We start from the raw sequence: 19,348 nt of genomic DNA on the forward strand, positions 1-19,348 counted from the left end.
TTTGGGTCAAAAAGGCACCGGGGGGGGGTGACTCAGGGCCTGCCTGCCCCCTGCCTGCTCCCTGGGATGATCTCAGCTCTTGGCTGCTCCTGGGCTTTGCTGGAGCGAGAGCCCCCGCTGCGGTCGGCGGAGGAGCCTTGCCGCGCTCGGGGTGGCTGTGGGTGACAGTCGGTCCTTGGCCGTCGCACGCCTGAGCATCCTCCCCCTTCCCGCTGCCTCCTGCCAGCGCGAGCGCGGGAGCCGCATGTACCAGGGTGGGACGCAGGGTGGAGGGCACCATGGGGGGCTGCGGGTGATGCTGCTTTCCCCCAGACCTGATTTGGCGCTGAGCTGGCACCAACCAGCCTGGGCACCTCTCCCCTGCGCCGGTGGCGGTGCCTGCTCGCCCAGGGGCGGCTCTTTACCGTTAGCTCGGAGCAAAGAGCAGGACCAGGCGCTCTTGGCCTTCCCAGCTCTGTCAATATTTGCCAGCAGCAGCCCTGTGCTTCACCTTCCAGGAAAGGGCTGGAGCGGGAGAAGGCGTTTCCAGTAAGTGCCGGGCGAGGAAGGAGCAATGGCTCTCGCCGCTCGCTCTCCTGGTAGCCTCCGCAGGCACCACGTGCCGCCGAACAACCGGCTTCCCCGTGCCGGGATAACAGCGATGGTCCGGGATGGGGCGGTGGGCGGCAGCGGGGCTCTGGCCTCGTGCCTACCTCTTCCCAGGGTGGGGAATCTGGGGAAGACAGGAACAGGGACCCCCTGGCACCCATGGGAGCTTGGCTCTGCCTGCACCGTGGCCGGGCTGAGGGGCCAGGGGGATGCCCGTGGTCAAGGGACATGAGCACAGGACCACCAGTGAGGGGAAGTGGGGCTGGGGCAAGCCTGGCAGCGCAGGGACAGCTTGTGGTGGCCGAACACCCACGGGGGGTGGGGGGACAGGCCGTGGGCCAGCTGGGGCTGGCTGTGGGGGCTTGCTGGGGCAGGGGGCGATGCCCAGGTCTGCTAGCTTCACTGGGGTACGTCTGTCCGTCCACCTTGCCCTCCCTGCTGCTGGAAGTCCCATCCCAGCGGTGGCAGCTCTGGGAGGGCTCCAGGCGCGTCGCTGGGCAGGTTCCCGGTGCAGCAGGAGAGGGAGGGCTGAGCCCACCCGCTGCCCCCAGCCCAGGGCCCGCGGGGAGGGCATGGCACTCGGCTCTGCTCCGCCGCCACGGAGCCCTGAGCACTCATTCTGCCTGTGATCCCCGCACGGTACTGGGGCGCCAGCGCGGGCTGAGCCCCCCCACACCAGCGGGTCCCGGTGCGCTACCAGTGCCAGGGCTGCTGCCCTCGGCTCGGTGCTGCTGGTGTGGGCAGGCTCGGGTGCTTTCTAGGAATCGGCTCTTGCCAAAGCGGTGCTGCGGGTGCAGGAGGAAGATGCCGCCCCCGGGCAGCTGCACCCAGCTGCCTGTGGGTGCTCCCAAGCCCTCGGGAAGCTTGTGCTGCCTTGTAGGGGCAGGAGGGCCGGGGGTGCTGGTTTCCACCAGGGCTGGGCACTGCTGAGCTGATGCCAGCAGCCACGGACCAGCCCGGAATGAGCCTCTTCCCCTGCGCCCCATCGCTCCATCCCCATGTCCCCATGCCCTGGCCACCCAGCATCCCACCCCCGACAGGCAGGAGACAGCAGGAAAGGCAAACAGCCTGGACTCTGGAGCAAAAATAGAGTTTATTTCCATTTTTATCACATATAAAAATATAGCATGTGTTCCTCTGGGCCTCCCTCAGCTGCAGCAATAAATACAGTACAAAACACACTGCTGGAGGGCTGTGAAATTTCCAGTACACAGATACGGCTCTGGGGACTGGTGGCAGCTACTGGTGCAGCCTCCAGTCTGGTGGTTGCACCAGGCTCAGGGTGGGCAGGATTGTGTCCCACTGAGCCCTGCCCACTGCAGCAGCACAGAGCTGCTCCCCCAGGCCAGGAGATGGGTGCAAATAAGTTAAACTGCAAATAAATATGCTGAGTTTAGCAGGGCAGGGGGATGGGTGCTGGCAGAGCAGGGATACAGCCCCCAAAGGTGTCGGGGCTCCCCTGGAAAAGCCTCATCCTGGGAGGCTGCTGCATCCCTATGGCACCTCCGTCCCCCCCCCCCTCTCCCTCTTACCTAACGGCTAATAAATATTAATTAATGTCACTATGCCTAATAGAAATAACACCTCTCAGATTTGTCCCTGCAGGCTGCAGCCCGGGCAGGGAGATGCTGCTCTGAAGCATCTTCATCCACGGATGAAGGCGGTTTCCCCTTGGCCAGGTGGGATGCTGCAGGCAGTACCCGCAGCACCCTGGGCAAGCCATGGGGAAACCGAGGCACGCACGGTGCCCACGGCAGCTGCGGGGGCTCAGCTCAGCTCCCAAACCTCATAGCAGAGATATACGCTTTTGTTTAAATATTAAACAAGGGTGATGCTGCGCACAGATACCTGTGCACGGATGCCATCGCAGGGCCAGCCAACCTGCTCGGAGGCCGACGGATGGGGGAGCGTCCCCAGCAGATAAATATTAAATAGCGATAAATATTAAATAAGCAAAAAAGTCGGGGGCTCCCGGGGAAGGTTGCTCAGGCTGGGACATAAATAAATAGGGTGCAGGGCTGGGCATCAGAGGCGGGCGAGGTGCCGCAGCGCTCGGTACGCCGTCTCCAGGAACCGCTGGAAGTTGGCCAGGATGAAGAAGCCGCCGACCTGGTGGTGGAAGCGGGAGGAGAAGGCGGGGAGGGGACCCCGGTCCTCCGAGGGGAACGTCACCGTGGCCAGGCCCAGGTCCTCCATCTGCAGCCGGGCAGAGGCATCGGCATCAGCTCCGCAGCCAGGAGGACACAGAGCCCCGTGTCCCTGCCGTGCCGTCCCTGTCCCCCCAGCCCCTGGGCCCCCTCCCCATCTCCTCAGGACCCCCACATGCCCCCTCCCCTCACCTGCTGCTGGATGTTGGAGGAGAGGTTGGCAGCGTCCAGCTGCAGGGTCTCCACCAGGCCGGCGTGGCCGGGCAGCAGCTCCAGGACGCTGGTGAGGGAGCCGTGGTAGGCGCGGAGCCCGTCGCGGATCTGGCTGAAGCAGGCCTCCTGCGGGTGGGCACAGTGCCGTCAGGGGGGCTCAGCACCACCTGGCCACCGCAGCCCACGCCACACCGGGCTTCAGGCTGCCCCGGGCAGCGGCGAAGCTGGTGGGGCTGAGCCCGGCCAGCTCATGGCACGGGTGGGCTGCCCCGACTTACCGCCTGGAAGGTGCGGCTGTGGCACTGCTCCAGCGGTGCCTGCGCGATGCCCAGGTCCTGCCGCACCAGCAGCAGCTCTTCCTCCTTGCACAGCTGGAAGGTGTCGCACTGCAGCCAAGGGGGACCGGGTCAGGGCAGCTGGAGGACCGGAGGACCCCACCGCCCCCCCGCTACCGATCTCGGGGGTGCGGGACACCCCCCCGCCCCCAGCCCAGCCAGGAGGAGGGAGGGGATGGGGTAGACCTGCCACCCGGTGAGAGGTGGATGGGACAAGAGCAAACGGCAGCTGGTGTGTGCCCAGGGATGTCCCCACGCATCCCAGTGGGGCTGTGCACGGCCGCAGCCCCCATGGGTGCCCCCAGACCCCAGGGCCAAGCCGTGCGGATGCTGCTGGCTGCTGGCCCCGTGGTGCCGATAAGGTCAGGGAGGAAGGTCACCTTATCAGTGACCCTACAGCGCCTACAGCCACTGTCCCCTGCCCAGGACTCACCACCAGCCGCTGCAGCGCGGCCACGTCCCCCTTGATCTTGCGGGTGAACTCCAGGTTCTTGTGCAGGAAGAGCTGGAAGTCCTGGTCCCCCGAGAGCTCGGCCAGCGGCGCCCCGTGCAGCGCGCGCCACGGCGCCCACAGCAGCGCGCCCAGCAGCAGCACCAGCACGCCTGCAGGGACACCGGCTCAGCACCCACCCTGGGTTCGCTTGGCTCAGCGCCCACCCTGGGGACACCCCCGTTCCCAACCCAGTGCTGGGGTCTGTGCTCAGCAACCCCCCCGGGAATGGTGGCACCAACGCAGCCTGGGGAAGGGGCAGAGACCCCCTGACAGTGGGAGAGGGACTGCGTGCTCCCTGTGTCACACCACCCCACGGTGCCAGGGCCATGGGGCAGTGGGGTCTGGGTGTGCAGGTACAGCAGGTGCAGCAGGTGCTGGGGTGCGGTGGGTGCTACTGGTAGAGTGGGGTTGATGGGGGCAGTGGGGGCAGTGGGGGCAGTGGGTGCTGTGGAGGCAGCGGGTGCAGGGCTGCGGGTACTCACGGGTGAGGGAGCAGCACATGGTGCCCAGCTCGGTGTCTTCTCCTCTCTGCAAGCGCGGCCCAGCCCGGCACAGCTCGCTCCTGCCCCAGCTCTGCGCGGCCTCATCGATTAGGGCATTTATAGCGGGTTCCGGGGATTCACCCTGATGTGGCAACAGTGAGGATTGCCTCATGGCCTTAATCACCAACATGCAAATCCTGGGAGCTGGGTGCTCCCAGCCTGCCCACATCTCGCTCTCGGTGGGGCTTTCCCGGTGGGCAGCGATGCCCCTCGGCATTGCGGTGGGTGCCCAGCAGAGTGCGGGCACCGGGGCAGGTGCTGGGTGCTGGGATGGTGCCGGCGGTGGCCTGGTGACTCATTAACCTGCTGGGCTCCTGCCTGGCCAGCTGGGTTGGCTGCTGCCCAGTGCTGCAGGGTCACTCACATGTGACAGGGTGAGGGGATGGTGGCTTTTCACAGACGGGGTGTGTCCCCCCCCCTCCCCCCCTTGGGATCATCGCCATCCCCAGCCCATGTGGGCAACTCCCCTGAGCCCCTCACCCTGGCGTCAGGGCGGGTACTGGCAGTGTGACATTCACCGTGGTGGGACCAGCTAGAGTTGGCCAAGGTGAGACCCCATCTAGGCACATGCCCAGGACCCAGCTCAGCACCCTAGGGCCAAATCTTGCCTTGCTGGGTGCCACGGGGCCGTGCTGTGCTCAGTGTCCCCATGTGCAGCAGCCAGCACTCGGCCACATCGGGGGCTCAGCCCCCCTGCCCCCAGCCAGGGGCCATTCCCCCCCCTGCCCCCAGCCAGGGGCCATTCCCCCCTGCCCCTTCAGGGAAGCAGCTGCCAGGGCAGCCCCAGGAATGGGGCTGGCTGCTCCCTGCCCCTCCGCAGCCCTGCCGTGCTGACGTGGGAATTTTGGCTCGTGCCGGTTCCCGCAAGTGCTTCCAGGATTATCTGCTGGGCCGGTGCCGGCTGGGCTGGCTCCTGCCTGGCACGAGCTGGCCGGGGCACCGGAGGCACCTGCTCGACCCACAGCCCTATGACCTGGAGGGTGGGGGTGGGGGTCTGGGCAGGGTGACCCCAGGGCAGCAGTGAGCCAGGGGGTCTCACTGCACCACTGACCCCCAGCCTAGGTCCCATCACTGCCCTCACTGCAAGCTGTGGGGACAGGGGTGGGGACAGGGACCCCCGTCCTTGAGCAGGGTACAGCCCATGGGGTACAGCCTGGGGGGCTGCTGCCACCTCCAGCTGGGGGAAGGAACCCCCCATCAACTGCTGCCGATCTGTGAGCACCACCCAGAGCCTTGCCTGACACGAGGCAGTTAACTCTGAAACCTAACGATGACTTCCCTTCCCAGGCCCTGGCAGCACTGAGTGTTCTGCCCTCAGGCTGCACGAAAGGACCTTGGCAGCAGAGCCTCCTCATGGGTTTTCTTGGGAGAAATCACCCCCCCGGCTCTGCCTGTGCCCTCCCCGGGGCTGGGGGAAGCCAGGGGCCTTCCAGAGCAGGCGGTCCCTGAGGGGGCTGAGAATGGTGTGCCCGAGCCCCTGCGGGGGCATCCTGTTGCCCAGAGCTCAGCTGCCATCTCAGCACATCGGTGCTCTCAGGAATTGGGGTTGGGAGGATGTGAATCAGCGCTTGGTGGGGCCCAAAGCCCCCCATCAGCTTTCTAAGAAAGGAAGTGGTGGCAGGACCCGAAACCCCGTGGGTGTTGTGGCATGGGTGGCAGAGCTGGCCCAGCACACCCACGCCAGGCAGGAGCTGCCTGTCCTGGCCCTGGGGACTGTCCTGGGTGCCCGTCCGCTGTGCTTCTGCCTCGTGGCCACCCGTCCCCTCCGTGGGGCCTGAGCCCCCCAGTCCCTTCCTGGGGTTTGCCAGCAAGTGAGCGCTTATGGGGTGTCTCTGCCTCCCAGTGCCGGATCTGGACCCCCTGGCGCTGGCTGGGCTCTCGCCTTCCCTGTTCCGCGCTGGAGCAGGGACTGGCTGCATCCATCGCCCTTGGGCAGCCCCGCACTTGACCCTCAGCCCCTGGCCGCCAGCCCGGCCTGGGCATGCTGGGAGATTCCCAGATTTCCCCAGAGAAGGAGCCCAGCTGGTCCCAGATGCTGGTGGGACCCACCCAGCGTGGCTGCACGTTGCCATTCCCTATCACTCTCCGGGGCTGGTGTCTGGGGGGCTGGGGGGTACAAGGAGGGCCCAGTCTGACACCTCCCCCCCCCAACTTTTCCCAGCAGGGTGTGGGGCTCAGCCCTTTCCCCCCATGCACCTGGTGCCAATCCTGGTAATCCCTGCTCTGGCCTTTGTCTGCAGCTGCAGAATAAAGTGGATTTTGGGAAACGGGATCCCATGGGCTGGAGGAGATGGAGTCTGCGCTGCTCCCTGCCCAGACCCACTGCTGCCACCAAGCCCCGGGTGCCCCTGGCTCAGCTCTGGGATGTCACCTCCAGCCCCTGGCAGGGCCTGGGCCAAGAGCTGGCCCCAGCCCGGAGGGGGGAAACAGGTAACAAACCCCCCGATGCGCTCCCAAGTCACAACAAACCCAGGGCAGGAGCAGGCCAGGCTGGTGTTTTTCCAACTTTTATTTGAAAAGTCTTATTTGAAGTTTAACAAAGTTTGACCCCATTATTGTAGGGAGAGCTGGGGGCACTTGCAGCCCCTGTGGAGCAGTGTGCTCCTGTCCCCCGCCTGCCCTGGCCCTGCTTGTCCAGGAGCTCCCAGTTCATGGGCTCGGCTGCACCGCTGCTGGGCTCAGCGATGACCGGGACCACAAGCAACCTTAAAAGAATGTTTGTTTATTGGGGAAGGGGGTTCTTGCCGTGGCTGGAGGGGGGACGGGAGAGCAGGACATGTGGCTGCAGGCCCAGGGAACCCCTGTGTCTCCCTCCCACAGTACAGACATGCAGGTATTTATAAAAGAAAGGCAGATGGGGGGGACTGGGGTTGTGTGGAGCTCCGCTCAGACAGCATCTTCCCTAGGGACAAATGAAAAAATACAGCCAGGCCAGAGGGTCATGGAAAACCATCATCATCATCCTCTGCCATCTCCTTTGCGAACTCCAGGTCCTGCTGCTCGCGCTCCCGGCGCTCCTGGAAGGTAAAGGTGGAGGTTGGTGGCAGCTGAGGGACAGAAGCCACATCCAGCCCGTGGCCTCAGTGGCTGCAGTGCCAGTGGCTTCTGGCAGCTGGCTGCGGAGACCCAGATCTCACCTCTGCAGATTCCAAGTCCTTGTTGTAAGATTTGGGTGGGAACCTCATGGCCTGTAAAACAGAAGGGAGAGGGAGAAGCTCTGAGCTGAGAAACGCCTCAACTCTGCCCAGCTGTCCCCTTCAGCCGGGCCCTGCCAGCCCCTTGGCCGGGGACCCACCACGCTCACCTTGACAGACATGTTGTGGATGTCAAGGCAGAAAGAGATGCGCTGGTGAAATGCCAGCTGGGGCTCCCGGGTGGAGTAGATGTCGATCATTTCCTTTGACTGGACGTAGCCCTTCTCGTGATTAATGCTGGCCTCGATCACGCCATCCCGAATGGCCTGCAAGCCGGAGGGCACGCGGTCAGGGCACCCGCTGTCTCCGAGGGCTGAGGCAGCAGTTTAGAGTGAAGGGAGGAGCTGGCTGCTGTGACAGGAGCGGTGGGCTCAGGACACAGCACGCAGAGAGGGGACACGGTGCCCTGAGCGTCCCCCAGCATCCCCTGGAGGGGTCTCGACCTAAAACCAGCGACCACCCCAGGAAGGGAGCGCTGCGGGGACAGGGCAGAGGCAGCGAGGCCAGTGGTGAGAACCAGGGGCTGTGGGCAGCCCAGGACCCAGAGGGACGGGGTTTCCCATGCAGCTACCTTGGCGACAATGAACTCTGCATCCTCCGGACTGTCCAGCTGCAGTTTCTGGGCAATATCGGCCAGGGAGATGCGGGAATAGGAGAGGCTGATCATCCGGACACCTGCGCGGGAGGAACGAGAGTGGAGCCCCCCAGGCCAGGCAGCCCAGTATGTGACAGGGTCCCTGAACACCACAGCAGCGGCCTCCTACCCGTCTTGATGACGTTGTGCCTCAGACGAATGATCAGGGTGTAGGTGCCATCGGCTTGGAACTTGTCCCCAAACTGATCGAGGACTTGGTTGAACTTGGCCAAGTTCCCGGTCCTGACGGCTGGAGGAGAGATTGTGTTAACTGGGGAAGGAGCGAGGGGTGGGGCGCGGTGGGGAACGCGAGCCAGGGGGACTCCCAGGTCTGTCATCCCCTCCTCTCAGGAGCTGCCTCCTCCTCCCCCAGTGCAGTCTGCAGCTAAGGCCCATCGAGGGGAAAGAAACTCCCCCTGCCAGGGCTTCCCACTCCCTCAAAGCACGGGACATGGTGGCGAGGACGGAGCGTGGGCAGGAGCAGCCCATCGTACCCTGAGTCAGGAGGAAGTAGGGCATGAGCGAGCGCTTGAGGGAGGGTTGTCTGAACTGGAGCCTGTCCGGGATCTCCCCGAGCAGCAGCTCCACCACGATGAGCAGCTTGTGCACCTTGAGCAGAAAGAGACAGTGAGTCCCCACGGGGCCCCCAACCCCGCAGCAGCTTCCCTGTGGACCCAGGAGGTACCAAACCCCACAAGTTTCCTGTTCCTGCTCACCGTCTGCTTGAAACCGACGGCCGTGTGCTGCGGCGCCTTCCGCAGGGCGTTCGTCATGGTCCTCCGCGCCTCTGAGTACTCCAGCTGGATGGCCTTGATGCGCCCTGCGGTCACACAGGGCAGAAGACAGTGGGAAAATTCCCTGAGTGAATCCAGCTGGACCCACCCGGACAGGGCTTCAAATTCTGCCTGGAAGCCTCATCTCCAGCTGCTCCAAAGGGTTTTCTGGGGAACCAGAGCCCTTGATTTTGGGTGCAGCCCAAGCTGCCAACGCTGTGCAGGACCCTCTGTGTCTCACCTGTGTAATAGAGGTACCGAGCCCACTCGTTGTTGTTGGCCTGCTCAGGAAACACGGACTTGGAGACGAGCTTTTCTGCTTGGTCATAGAGGTTGTAGTGGAGATAGTTCCTCAGCAGCAGATTCAGGAGGGTGGCCTGACCATCAGCGTCATGGCGCAGCGTGGCCGTCCGTAGCCGGGCATGCAGGAAGCTACAGGAAAAAGAGCAAATGTGTCAGGGAGGAGGAAAAAGAAACAGCCCCGCTCCCCAGAGCACATGGGACCAAGCTCAGGGAGAGCCTGCACGCAGGATCTGCCCTACCTCCTGACCACATCGAGTTTATTCAGGAATTCATAGATTCGGGAGTGGTAGTAATAACATTTTGCCACCACTAGATCAAGGGCCCGGCGGTTTTGGGAACTGATCTTCTGCATCAGGTCGTCGGACACTTTCTGAGCCTGCAGGAGGGGAACGGAGGTCAGAGCAGAGGAACTGCTGCCCAGGAAGAGCAGAGACCGCCAGGGCTGTGGGACTGAGCCCGGGGGTTGCCTCCAAACACAGCTGAAACAAAGGGGAAAGTGTGGAGCCGCAGACAGACAGGTCCCTGAGGCTCTCCAGACCCTGCCTAGCAGAGAAGCACCACACGGAAAGCTCAGCTTCCAAGCCAGAAGCCCAGGAATCTCACCTCCGGGTATCGCTTGCTGTTCATCAGGTAGATGACGAGGAGCAGCTGGAGGTAGGTCTCCACTTCTGGCAAGAGAGGGGCTGAGGCTGCCTTCCCCGTCCGCGGGCGAAACTGCAGCTCGGCTTCTGTGTCCATGGACTGAGGGAGACAGACGAGCTGAAGCCCTGTCCTGCCAGCACCACTACCACCCGCCCAGCGCTGTGCACACCTCTGCCTGCAGCGAGGCCTGTCCCCAGCCGGGTGACAGCTGTGCTTGAAGTGTGACAAGAGAGCCAGCCCAGGCTGCTGGCACTACAGCCCCATCCCTGCCAAGAGCTGCAGTGGCCCATCTCATCTCACACGCATTCCCAAGCAGCTGGGCTGCGTGTCCCGAGGGTCCCCAGGCCCTTGGCTGTTCCTGGTGCCCTCCTGCCCTGCACAGCGGGGCTCTGGAGGCTCCTCGGTGCGCGAAAGGCGTCCCCTCCATAGCTGGTCACCTCTCCCCATCCCCTGCTGCCGTACCTCCTCCAGGAAGCTGAGGAGGAAGTCCCGCATGGTACTGTTGGAAGTGAAGAAGCCATTGATGGCTTTATGAAGCACGTTGGAGTTGAGTCGGCGGGAGGTGGAGGGCAGAGCCCGCAAGGCACGCAGGACATAGCGTGGCTCCTTCCCCGACACGGCTTTCTCCAGCTGCTTCACGTGCTCTTTGATATCTGTGGAAGCACAAGCAACACTATGTCAGCACGTGTCTCCCAGAGGCCTCTGCCAAAGGATGCACCGGAGCAAAGCCGGTGCTGGGATCTCTCCCATCCTGCTGCTGTTAGGTCTCTCTGTCCACTCATGGTGCCGGGGCCGTGCGGCCTCAGTGTCCCAGGGGACCTGACCTGGCCCCATGACTGTCCCTGCTCGGAGCAGGGGGCTGAGAAGATCCCCCGCAGAGATCCCTTCCCTTTCGCTCCTGCTATGGGCTCCAGCCCTGCGGGGTCCCCCCACAGCCCCTCTGCAGCTCCCCCTGCCCTCCCCCGCCCCCAACAGCCCACCCTCCCAGGGGGTCCCCCACAACATACCTCACAGCCACCCCTCTCCCCCAATGACCTCCCCTTCCCCTCCTCCAACACCCTTCCCAGCACCTCTCCCCACATGCACCCCCCACCCCCCCTCCACGGGCGCTCCTGCGCTACCCCCTCCCCTGCCCCCCCGGGCTCTTCACAGCCCCCCCATTCCCCACCTCCTACAGGGATCCCTCACGGAGGCTCCCCCGCCCTGGCCCTGACCCCTTTCCTCCTCCACCACCCCCCAGACAACATCCCACACCACAGATCCCCGCCACAGGGACCCCTCTCCAGAGCCCCCCCCCTCACCCTCCAACGTGACAGCGTCAAGCTCCCGCTGCGGCTGCCGCTCCCCGGCCGTTTCGGCCGCCGCTGCCTCCTCCTGCATCTCCACGTCGGGGGGGGCGGGCGGCGGCCCGTCGGGGGGGCCCTTGGCCTTGTCGCCGCGGCGGCGGGACGCGCCCTCCTGCTTCATGGCCGGGCACGCCGGGCCGGCCGTGACACTGCAACAACCGCGGGGCACGCCGGGAGTCGCCAGGCCCGACCAGCCGCACCGCCCTAGCGCCGCCAGGCCCGCGAGGCCGAGCGCCGAGCGCGACACCGTTCGGCTCCTTCCGCTTACGTCCTCTCGGTTCTTTCCGGCAAGCGCTCGGGTATTTCCGCCACACTCTCGGGTGTTTCCGGCGGACGCTCGGGGATTTCTGCCCGCCGCTTGGTTGTTCCCGCCAGTCTCGCGGCGCATGCGCGGGCGCTGCTGGCCTGCCGCGCTGAGGTGAGGTGCGAGGCCTGGCGGAGCGGCAGCCGTGAGGGCCCCGGGCTCTTCTCATGGCTGGTGCAAAGCACAGCCAGGCTCCCTGCCTCGGCGTGCTGTCAGCGACCACCCAGGCACCCAGTGCTGCCCCTTGCTAAGGGCGCCCCCCCCCCCTTTCCCCCAGGAGCCTAGAGGTTCCCTCCCTCCACCCCCTTTCCCCCAGGAGCCTTGAGGGCCCCCCCCCTCCCCCCCCTACTTTCCCCCAGGAGCCTTGAGGGATCCCCCCTCCCCCCCTACTTTCCCCCAGGAGCCTTGAGGGGCCCCCCTCCCCCCCCCCCTTTCCCCCAGGAGCCTGAGGGGAGCTGGGCCTCCAGGCAGGCAGCCGCACTGGGTGACTGAAAACACCTGCAGACTTACAAAAACTGCTTTTAAGAATGTCCAGTCGTTCAGTAAGAAGTTGTTCTCTTTATTTATGAAGTAGTAATCAAAGTATTTGTAGTATTTTTCTGAAATACTGTAATTTATTGCTTGCTGGGGTGCGTAATTCTGTGATAGAGGTGCTGTTTTATCAGGTCTGCATCGTTAAAATGTTCTCAGATCCTATGGCTTTCTAACGTTTCCTGGCTTATTGAATCACAAAGGGACCACAAGTGTGACCAGGATAAGTGCATTATTGCTGACATGTTCCTTTACATGTTATTGATAGCATGAGCAGCTGTGTGCTACCGTTTTCTAGGAAAAGCAGGATCGCATAAGGTGCAACTACCAGGCTTGTTTGGGCTAGTGTATTTTTTCAGTTGGCACTCCCCATTCATATGCGGGGAAAGAAAAAGCAGTTTTGGCTTCTATAAGTTTTCTTGCCTTAAGTCTTTTTGCATCCGTTTCAAAGCAGCATTAGTGAGTACCTTGCCTGTGTAGGGATGAAATTTGGAAAGAGCAACTGGCTTGCAGTAACAGGCTCTCAAATGCATTGTTAAGTGTTACCTTTAAATCATCCCTAATGGGGGGACACATGTAACCTAATTTGAGTTACTCAGAACACTGAGGATGTACAGAGACACATACAGGGCTGCTGTGGCCGAGAAGGCTTCTTCCATACAGACAGCAGATCCATCTTTCTGGAATTTCACTCCACTCATCTCAAGCATTGCAATGGTTATTTTTTGTACCTTCTGTTGTGAGGAGGAGAGCAAGCTGTCATCCAGGTTGAGATGCACATTCCTGTGTTCCAAGATGATCCCAATCTTCATAGCAAGAACAACAAAAAAGCAGTATTGGTATTGTAGTACTCCCATTCTCACTTAATGACTCCACATAAGAAGTCATTAAGTAAATGATCTCTTTGACTTGTGCTTTACTATCTTACAGCTGCACTAAATAATCCACGTATGGGACTTTTCACCCTGTAAGATTATCATGCTCATGTATTCAGTTCCTAGTTTCTTGTGAATTAGTTATGTCCAAGAAATTGTGGTTTGTTTTTTTTTTTTAAAAAACTGAAGCCAGAAAATTCTGATGGCTACCTCAAGAAAAATGAGAGTCATCTGTGTCCAGTTTAATGTCTGTTATCAGCAAAACATTTGTTAGAAGTCCTAGGTCTTCCTGTCTTGGGGTGTTTTCTCTTGAAGTGGGTATTTTGAGCCCTGCCAAGTCTGAAGCAATTATTCTTTCCTTTCTTCCTGGCATTACCTTAAGTGGGGATACTGCTATACCTATACCATCATTTAAATGTTGCTTTACTTAAAATAACATCCCCCCCCCCCCCCCTTCATTTTGAGCCCAATGTGATATATGATCTCTCACCAGCTTAAGCTGTTGGGACACAGCCTTCTCTTCCAAGGACTCCAGCAACAGCAGCAGCTGATCCTCTGTTAGCTCTGCAGAATGAAAAAAGGTTTGTACCAAAAACCCACCGCCAGTGTTTCAGAGACAACTGGTAAGATGTGAAGGGTGACCATCGGTTGTCTTGCAGGGCGTGCCTGTTGGGTCAAATGTTCTTCAGATGTTTTAAAATCAATTATTAGTGCAGCCTCTATGTGAGATGAATACAGCTGTTTCTCTGTAGAGGTGACTGTCACGTCGAGGGTAGAGACCAAGGGGGCTGAGGGCAAGTTCAAACTGTGTTCTGTGGCAGCCTTGGGATAAGAACCCTGGGATTGGCACTGCTCTTTCATGGAATGGTTTGGGTTGGAAGGGGCCTTAAAGATCATGTAGTTCTAACCCCCTGCCATGGGCAGGGACACCTGCCGCTAGACCTGGTTGCTCTGAGCCCTGTCCAACCTGGCCCTGAACGCTTCCAAGGATGGGGCATCCACAGCTCCTCTGGGCAACCTGTGCCAGTGCCTCACCACCTTCATAGTGAAGAATTTCTAATATCTAATCTAAATGTACCCTCCTCCAGTTTAAAGCCATTCCCCCTTGTGCTATTGCTACACGCCCTTGTACAAAGTCCCTCTCCAGCTTTCCTCTTGGCCCCTTTAGGTACTGGAAGGCTGCTCTGAGGTCTCCCTGGAGCCTCCTCTTCTCCGGGCTGAACAACCCAGCTCTCTCAGCCTGTCCTCACAGGAGAGGGGCTCCAGTTCTTTCTGTAAGGTAACCTTGCCATCTTTACCCACATCTTCATTCTGATTTCAAGCCCTCTTGTCAAGGATCCCCTTGTGGATACTGATCCTGGACTAAGAGGTATTTCAGTGTCACACTTCTGGCAGTCACTGCTCTGTGACTCTCCAGCTGTTGCTGAACAGCAGCTGCTGCAGACAGGTCTACTCTCAGCACACACCACCTTCATTCCCGTAGTCCAAGAAATTGTTTTAGGTAAGTGCTGTGCAGGTCTCTCACACACTGTCAGTTTTCTATATTTTGCTAGCCTTGTTGGCAGGGATGCTTTTAACCTCTTCTGGTGCTGATAGTTTTCTCCATTAAAATGGCCAGAAAGCCTTACCATCTAAAGCGTCAAGAGTGTAGGTGATTGCTCCTGCCAGCTTAAGGAGAAGATGTCTTGAAGAATATTGTAAGCTGCTGAACAGGTCTTTTAAGTCTGGGCTTTCTGTTTTCAGCTCACAATTACGAGTTTCATCAAGAACTTCGTCCATCTAGAGGGATAAGAAGAAGAAACGTCAGGGTTTCCGAGAAGAGGCTGCTGATAGTCCCTTGCAGTCTAACTACAGAAGCATATGAACAGTCCTGTAGTGTGTGTCTCCCCTCCCTAAGCTATTGATGAGGCTGGAGTTGAGGCTTTAGCCATTCGCGCTGGCCCTGGTTAAAGACAGAATATGAAGCTTAAATGGTTTGATACCTTCAGGTAAATCTGCGAGGCTATATTCAGGATATATTTTGGCAGTTGGCTCTGTCCTGAGTACCTTTTTTCTGTGTATGGTGATGGAGACCAGACGGATGTGCTGAGTGAACGATTTTTGGATTGATAGTTGTGGCACAGGAGGGAAGACGTCTGGGACAAGAGGTGTGATCATGGAAATCTCTGTATCTATAGATCCTGGTGGTAAGAAGAACTCTACTTACTTTATGGTTCAGCTCTTCAAAGAGGTTCCTGTCTCTCATCACAGCTTTGATGGCTTTTAAAAATGTGACTGACAGATCAGAAGACAACTGAGAGAGAATTTGACAATTCTCTTTAATTTCTCCTTCCAATGCTCCTAATTTTCCTCCTGAGAAACCTGAAAACCAGAAAGAGTCTGAATATGTCACTTCCACACTAGGTAATCCCACAAGAAGTTCACTGGCACCCCTAAATTTAGAATTTGAAATATTTCTGTGAATATTTTTTTTTTAAGCAATATGCGATTTTGAGTCAAACAGTTGTCATGTCTCAGGTAGTAGGCAGTACTCTACCACAGCAAAACCATTGCATTTGGTGGCTTGTGTTTATCCTGAGAGATTCCGTCTTACCCAAAGGGGATAAAAGTAGTGGAGGTAGTAAAAACCATTGCTTACCATCACATATATACTGTCTATCTTCGAAATACCGAAGATCTGCAACAGGATAAAAAGGGCATTGCTAATTTAGAAAAATACTTAAAGCTGGATAGGTATTTTTTTTTTTTTTTACCAGGGTGGTTGTTTTAGATACTGGTATCCCAGGTCCGAAGTCTCATGTGCTACTCTTAGGTCAGACTGGGTTTGCACCCTTCTGCAGGGTGTCTGTCTTCTGCCAGTTCATTTAAACTCGTTATTCCTACACCTTGTTCCCAACTGTCATGTGCCTTATGTTAAGGCCTGTGTTGTCCAGTGTGTTAAAATATAAGTAAGTTAAAATGGCAGCTTATACTCAACAAGATCCATGCAGGTGTGGGAAGCACAGAGCATAGGGAGAGAAAGCTACATGCAATTTCAAAAATCCTGCAGTAGGTTTTGTGGATCTTGGACCTTTCTTTCTCTACATATCCAGCATAAGTGCCTTTGATGCCACCCTTCCCACTGAAGGGTCAGCCATCCTGGCTTCTCCCTGACTTTTCTGAGTGGGAAAAGAAAATAAACTGCTCTTTATGCCCTTTTTCAACAGGAGCTCTGCAGTTCCTGAAACTTAGAGCTGAGACTTTCAGTATCCCCCTTTCACTTCCTCATCACACCCCTGCCAAAACTGCATCTCTTTCCCAAGTTGCTCTTATGTACTGTGTATGGCCTTTTCCCGGGTGATTTGTCACTCATACTGCATTAATGTCCTTCCAAGTGAGTTAAGGATGGCTGTGAGACTGAACGGTATTTCAGAAAATGTTTTTCCCTCTTCTGCCTTGTTTCCTGCATGGAGTCATTGGTAGTTTCTTGAAGTTACTTACACCATGATTTGTCTGTAATGTCCAGCTGGATTGCCTTGAAGGCCAGAGTGCAGCCCTTGGGTATAGTTAGGCTTTGTTTTTTGTCTCTGGTGCCCTGCTCAATGAAAAAAACATCAATAAACCAACCAAAAACCCCCTGTTACTGGGTCGGGATGGCACACAGGTGTTTGGGAAGGACTGATTCCCGAGCCTGAAGAGAAATCAAACCTTTGCATGAAACTTGGCATACAACTGGGCAATCAAGCACCCCTCTGCTGTTTTGGATTCCTCGTAGCAGGCCTCCTCTGAGGTTTCTATTGTTTCATGAACCACGTATAAACGTTCGCGTGTTTTCTGTAGTTGTTGAATGAAGGGGTGATCCATGTTAATTTTTCTAAAAGAGAAAAAGGATGCAATATCCTGGTGGCTTTTCTGTGAGTTATGACAAAAGTCCTGTAGCCTGCTCAGAGTTGAAAGCCTTATGCATGCATCTGCTCTCATGTTGCATGAGTATGTGTAAATAGCACAATGTCAGGGGGTTTTGGGGGGAAAAAGGTGGCAGAAAACGGGCTGCAGTTCTTGCTGTCCTCAGGGCATTCCCTTTCTAATGCCTGAGGGGAACTGGTGCAGTGAGGCTGCAGCCTGGCAGGTCATACAGGTGATCTGTCCTGATCTATATGCTCCTCTCCAGGTACAAACCATGGGAAAAGACTCTGTGTTGAGGTCTTCCCGCTTCCTGAATTACACGCAAATCTGTAAGCATTACAAAGCTGTGTAAGGAATCTTTCTCGCTTCTCTTTCTTGCCCTCCAGTTAGGGAGAATGTATGCTCTCGGGTCTTAATCTTGGGGTTTGGCTGTTGAAAACCCACTGTGTAGCTTGGCTGTGGGGTAGAGGAGGATGACTGGAAGGTGTGTTTTGCCTCTGTGTCTCCCTTACCTTTCTGTTGTCAGTGCCTCGAGTTTTGGTAGTGGTATGTGGTTCTTATCCAGCTTGATGGACCAGCCTTTGGACGAGGAGGCAGCTGCTTTCAGCTCTGTGCTTACAGAGTCAACACAAAAGCTTAGATTCCCGTCAACTCTGTCATTGGTGTGTGTTCTGACTGTAAATTGCCTTGATTCTTTATCACCTCCGCTGGGAAGGAGGGAGTCTGAAAGAATTCAATGTGTTAGCTTAAGCATGATTACACAGGCTCAGTGTTATAACTAGTGTACACAAGAAAGATGGAATGTGGTAGAGTTCAGCCACAAATGATCCAAATGTTTTGTCTATGGAAACTGCAAACTTAAGATTGATAAGTGTGGGCTTTACCTGTGCTGTTATTGTCTTCTCCAGGCAGCAGGAAGTCGGTAAGTCTGTGCCATGTCTGTTTGTAGGAGGGAGATCGGTGGAACATGGTTTTTTCTTTTTGTCTCACTAGACAGAGGGGTCTGAAATGTTCATGGTCGATGATGCTGTGAACTGGGATCAGTCCTCCGCTTGGTTCCACTTGATTTACTATGGTTTGGGTGACTTTTTTGAACATTCTGTTACAGCTGGCTGGATTCCTGAACCAAAGCAAAGTGTACTTGTGCCTTAAGGAAGAAGCAAGGGAAGTTAAGCAAAAATTACTTGAAAGGAAAGTAGGTTGTAACAAAATATGTTACTTCTAATAATTACTCCTCAAAATCAGTAATAACACATGAAAACCCACATGGACAGTATTATTTACAGGGAAGCATTTGGGGAGGTAGGAGTAGGAGCTGTGGCTTGCTAATGAGGTTTGTTTAGATTCGTCCCCCTTTGCTGATGAACTCCCAGTTGTGCAGTGATCTTCATCACTGGGGTTTGTTGCTTTTTTTTTTTTGTTGTTGTTGCCTGTACCAGGACAGACCATCATAATTTTCATTACTAAACTAGACATTGCTTCTTAACCTAGGACCTATTGTGGTTCTAAATGCTTTAACCTTTAATTAATGCATTGCCCTGATGTAAGTTTAAAAAGAAGAAAGCTTTAGTGGTTTGCTGGTTTTTACTGCTTCATTGTTTTCCCTGTGCATCCTGTTGCCTGGCAGACGGAAATGGTTTAGCATTGTTTTGAACTAAGAGCATTAGAAAAATTATTTCATTGAAGCCTTACTACAAGGAAGTGAAAGTGCTGAGGGGTGAGCAGTGGGTTGGAGTGGAGGGGAATAAGAGACTTTGTTTTATGACAAATCTCTCCCAAAACAGTAAAAAATAAAATATCATCCCAGCACAGCTGCCTGGTGCTCTGTCTGTGTCCCTTGCGGAGGAGAGTTCTGTGTTTGAGAGGCAGAAATAAAATAACTTTTCATTTCCTGTTGCAGCTTTTAGTCCAGGGTTCATTTTGCTGCTTGCTTCAGTTAGTGTACGTAAGATATAGGAAACTTTGATCTACAAATGAAAGAAGTTCAGTACTTACAGAGAAGCGTGCTGGTCTTCCCACCTCTTCTGCACTGCACTTTATCAAATCTTGTTGGAGAAGAGAAGTTGATCCTCGTTTACAGTTCAGATGAGCAGAGGAGGGGGAGATATCTTCCCTCTCCCTAGTGAACCACAAGGGTCTGAGAAAAGAAACTTAGTCTGATTCTTCCAGAAAGCAGGAAGGCTGTTAGGTGACAAAGGATGGTGCGTTGTATGTGATGCACCTGGGGAGGTGCAGTAACCCCATGTGCTTAATGTGAGGTCATTTTAGTAGTACTTACAGGACTCGTTCCCTTGGGAGACTTCCAAGAAAGAGAGAAAAACTAAACAGGAACACTTAACAGACACTTTGTTCCACCCCTCTTCCATACCAAAAGCTCTTAAAAAAAAAAAAAAAAAAAATTAAAAAATGTACTTGCCTGTTTGTGGAGCGAATAGCTTCTCGTCTGCTGCTGGTGGGCAAGCTGCGGAGCAGTGCACTGTGCCTCTCAAGTGATACGACCTCTTTAAAGCAGCAGGGTTGGGGAGATGTTCTTTCCCCGCCTT

General features: G+C 56.7%; 3 protein-coding genes across 4 annotated transcripts; all 3 read right to left on the reverse strand.

Annotated features, from left to right (window-relative positions):
* Positions 1 to 1,823: 1,823 nt before the first annotated feature.
* On the reverse strand, positions 1,824 to 4,591 carry CSF3 (colony stimulating factor 3). The gene is made up of 5 exons (XM_005439378.3): positions 4,259 to 4,591; positions 3,717 to 3,886; positions 3,227 to 3,334; positions 2,928 to 3,074; positions 1,824 to 2,784 (listed from the first exon to the last, which is right to left on the reverse strand). The coding sequence occupies exons 1-5, from the start codon at positions 4,533 to 4,535 to the stop codon at positions 2,614 to 2,616; spliced, it is 873 nt and encodes a 290-aa protein (XP_005439435.2). The 5' UTR covers positions 4,536 to 4,591; the 3' UTR covers positions 1,824 to 2,613.
* A 2,218-nt stretch (positions 4,592 to 6,809) lies between these two features.
* On the reverse strand, positions 6,810 to 11,383 carry PSMD3 (proteasome 26S subunit, non-ATPase 3). The gene is made up of 12 exons (XM_055697749.1): positions 11,166 to 11,383; positions 10,327 to 10,517; positions 9,826 to 9,963; positions 9,462 to 9,598; positions 9,161 to 9,351; positions 8,863 to 8,966; positions 8,641 to 8,755; positions 8,277 to 8,396; positions 8,084 to 8,187; positions 7,623 to 7,778; positions 7,456 to 7,506; positions 6,810 to 7,335 (listed from the first exon to the last, which is right to left on the reverse strand). The coding sequence occupies exons 1-12, from the start codon at positions 11,329 to 11,331 to the stop codon at positions 7,258 to 7,260; spliced, it is 1,551 nt and encodes a 516-aa protein (XP_055553724.1). The 5' UTR covers positions 11,332 to 11,383; the 3' UTR covers positions 6,810 to 7,257.
* Positions 11,384 to 12,052: 669 nt separating this feature from the next.
* GSDMA (gasdermin A) lies at positions 12,053 to 19,314 on the reverse strand. Of its 2 annotated transcripts, XM_014280066.3 has the most exons (11): positions 19,222 to 19,314; positions 18,801 to 18,942; positions 17,690 to 17,952; positions 17,318 to 17,528; positions 16,608 to 16,773; positions 16,401 to 16,494; positions 15,559 to 15,597; positions 15,127 to 15,281; positions 14,549 to 14,699; positions 13,411 to 13,484; positions 12,053 to 12,851 (listed from the first exon to the last, which is right to left on the reverse strand). In XM_014280066.3, exons 3-11 carry the CDS (start codon positions 17,901 to 17,903, stop codon positions 12,627 to 12,629), a joined length of 1,329 nt encoding a protein of 442 aa, XP_014135541.2. In that variant the 5' UTR covers positions 17,904 to 17,952; positions 18,801 to 18,942; positions 19,222 to 19,314; the 3' UTR covers positions 12,053 to 12,626. The 2 variants fall into 2 exon arrangements, with proteins under 2 accessions (XP_014135541.2, XP_014135543.2); XM_014280068.3 differs by lacking the exon at positions 19,222 to 19,314 and having other exon boundaries at positions 17,690 to 17,925; positions 18,801 to 18,941.
* Positions 19,315 to 19,348: the final 34 nt, after the last annotated feature.

Source organism: Falco cherrug, chromosome 20, assembly GCF_023634085.1.
Source record: "Falco cherrug isolate bFalChe1 chromosome 20, bFalChe1.pri, whole genome shotgun sequence".
In the NCBI taxonomy this organism is placed as follows: Eukaryota; Metazoa; Chordata; class Aves; order Falconiformes; family Falconidae; genus Falco; species Falco cherrug.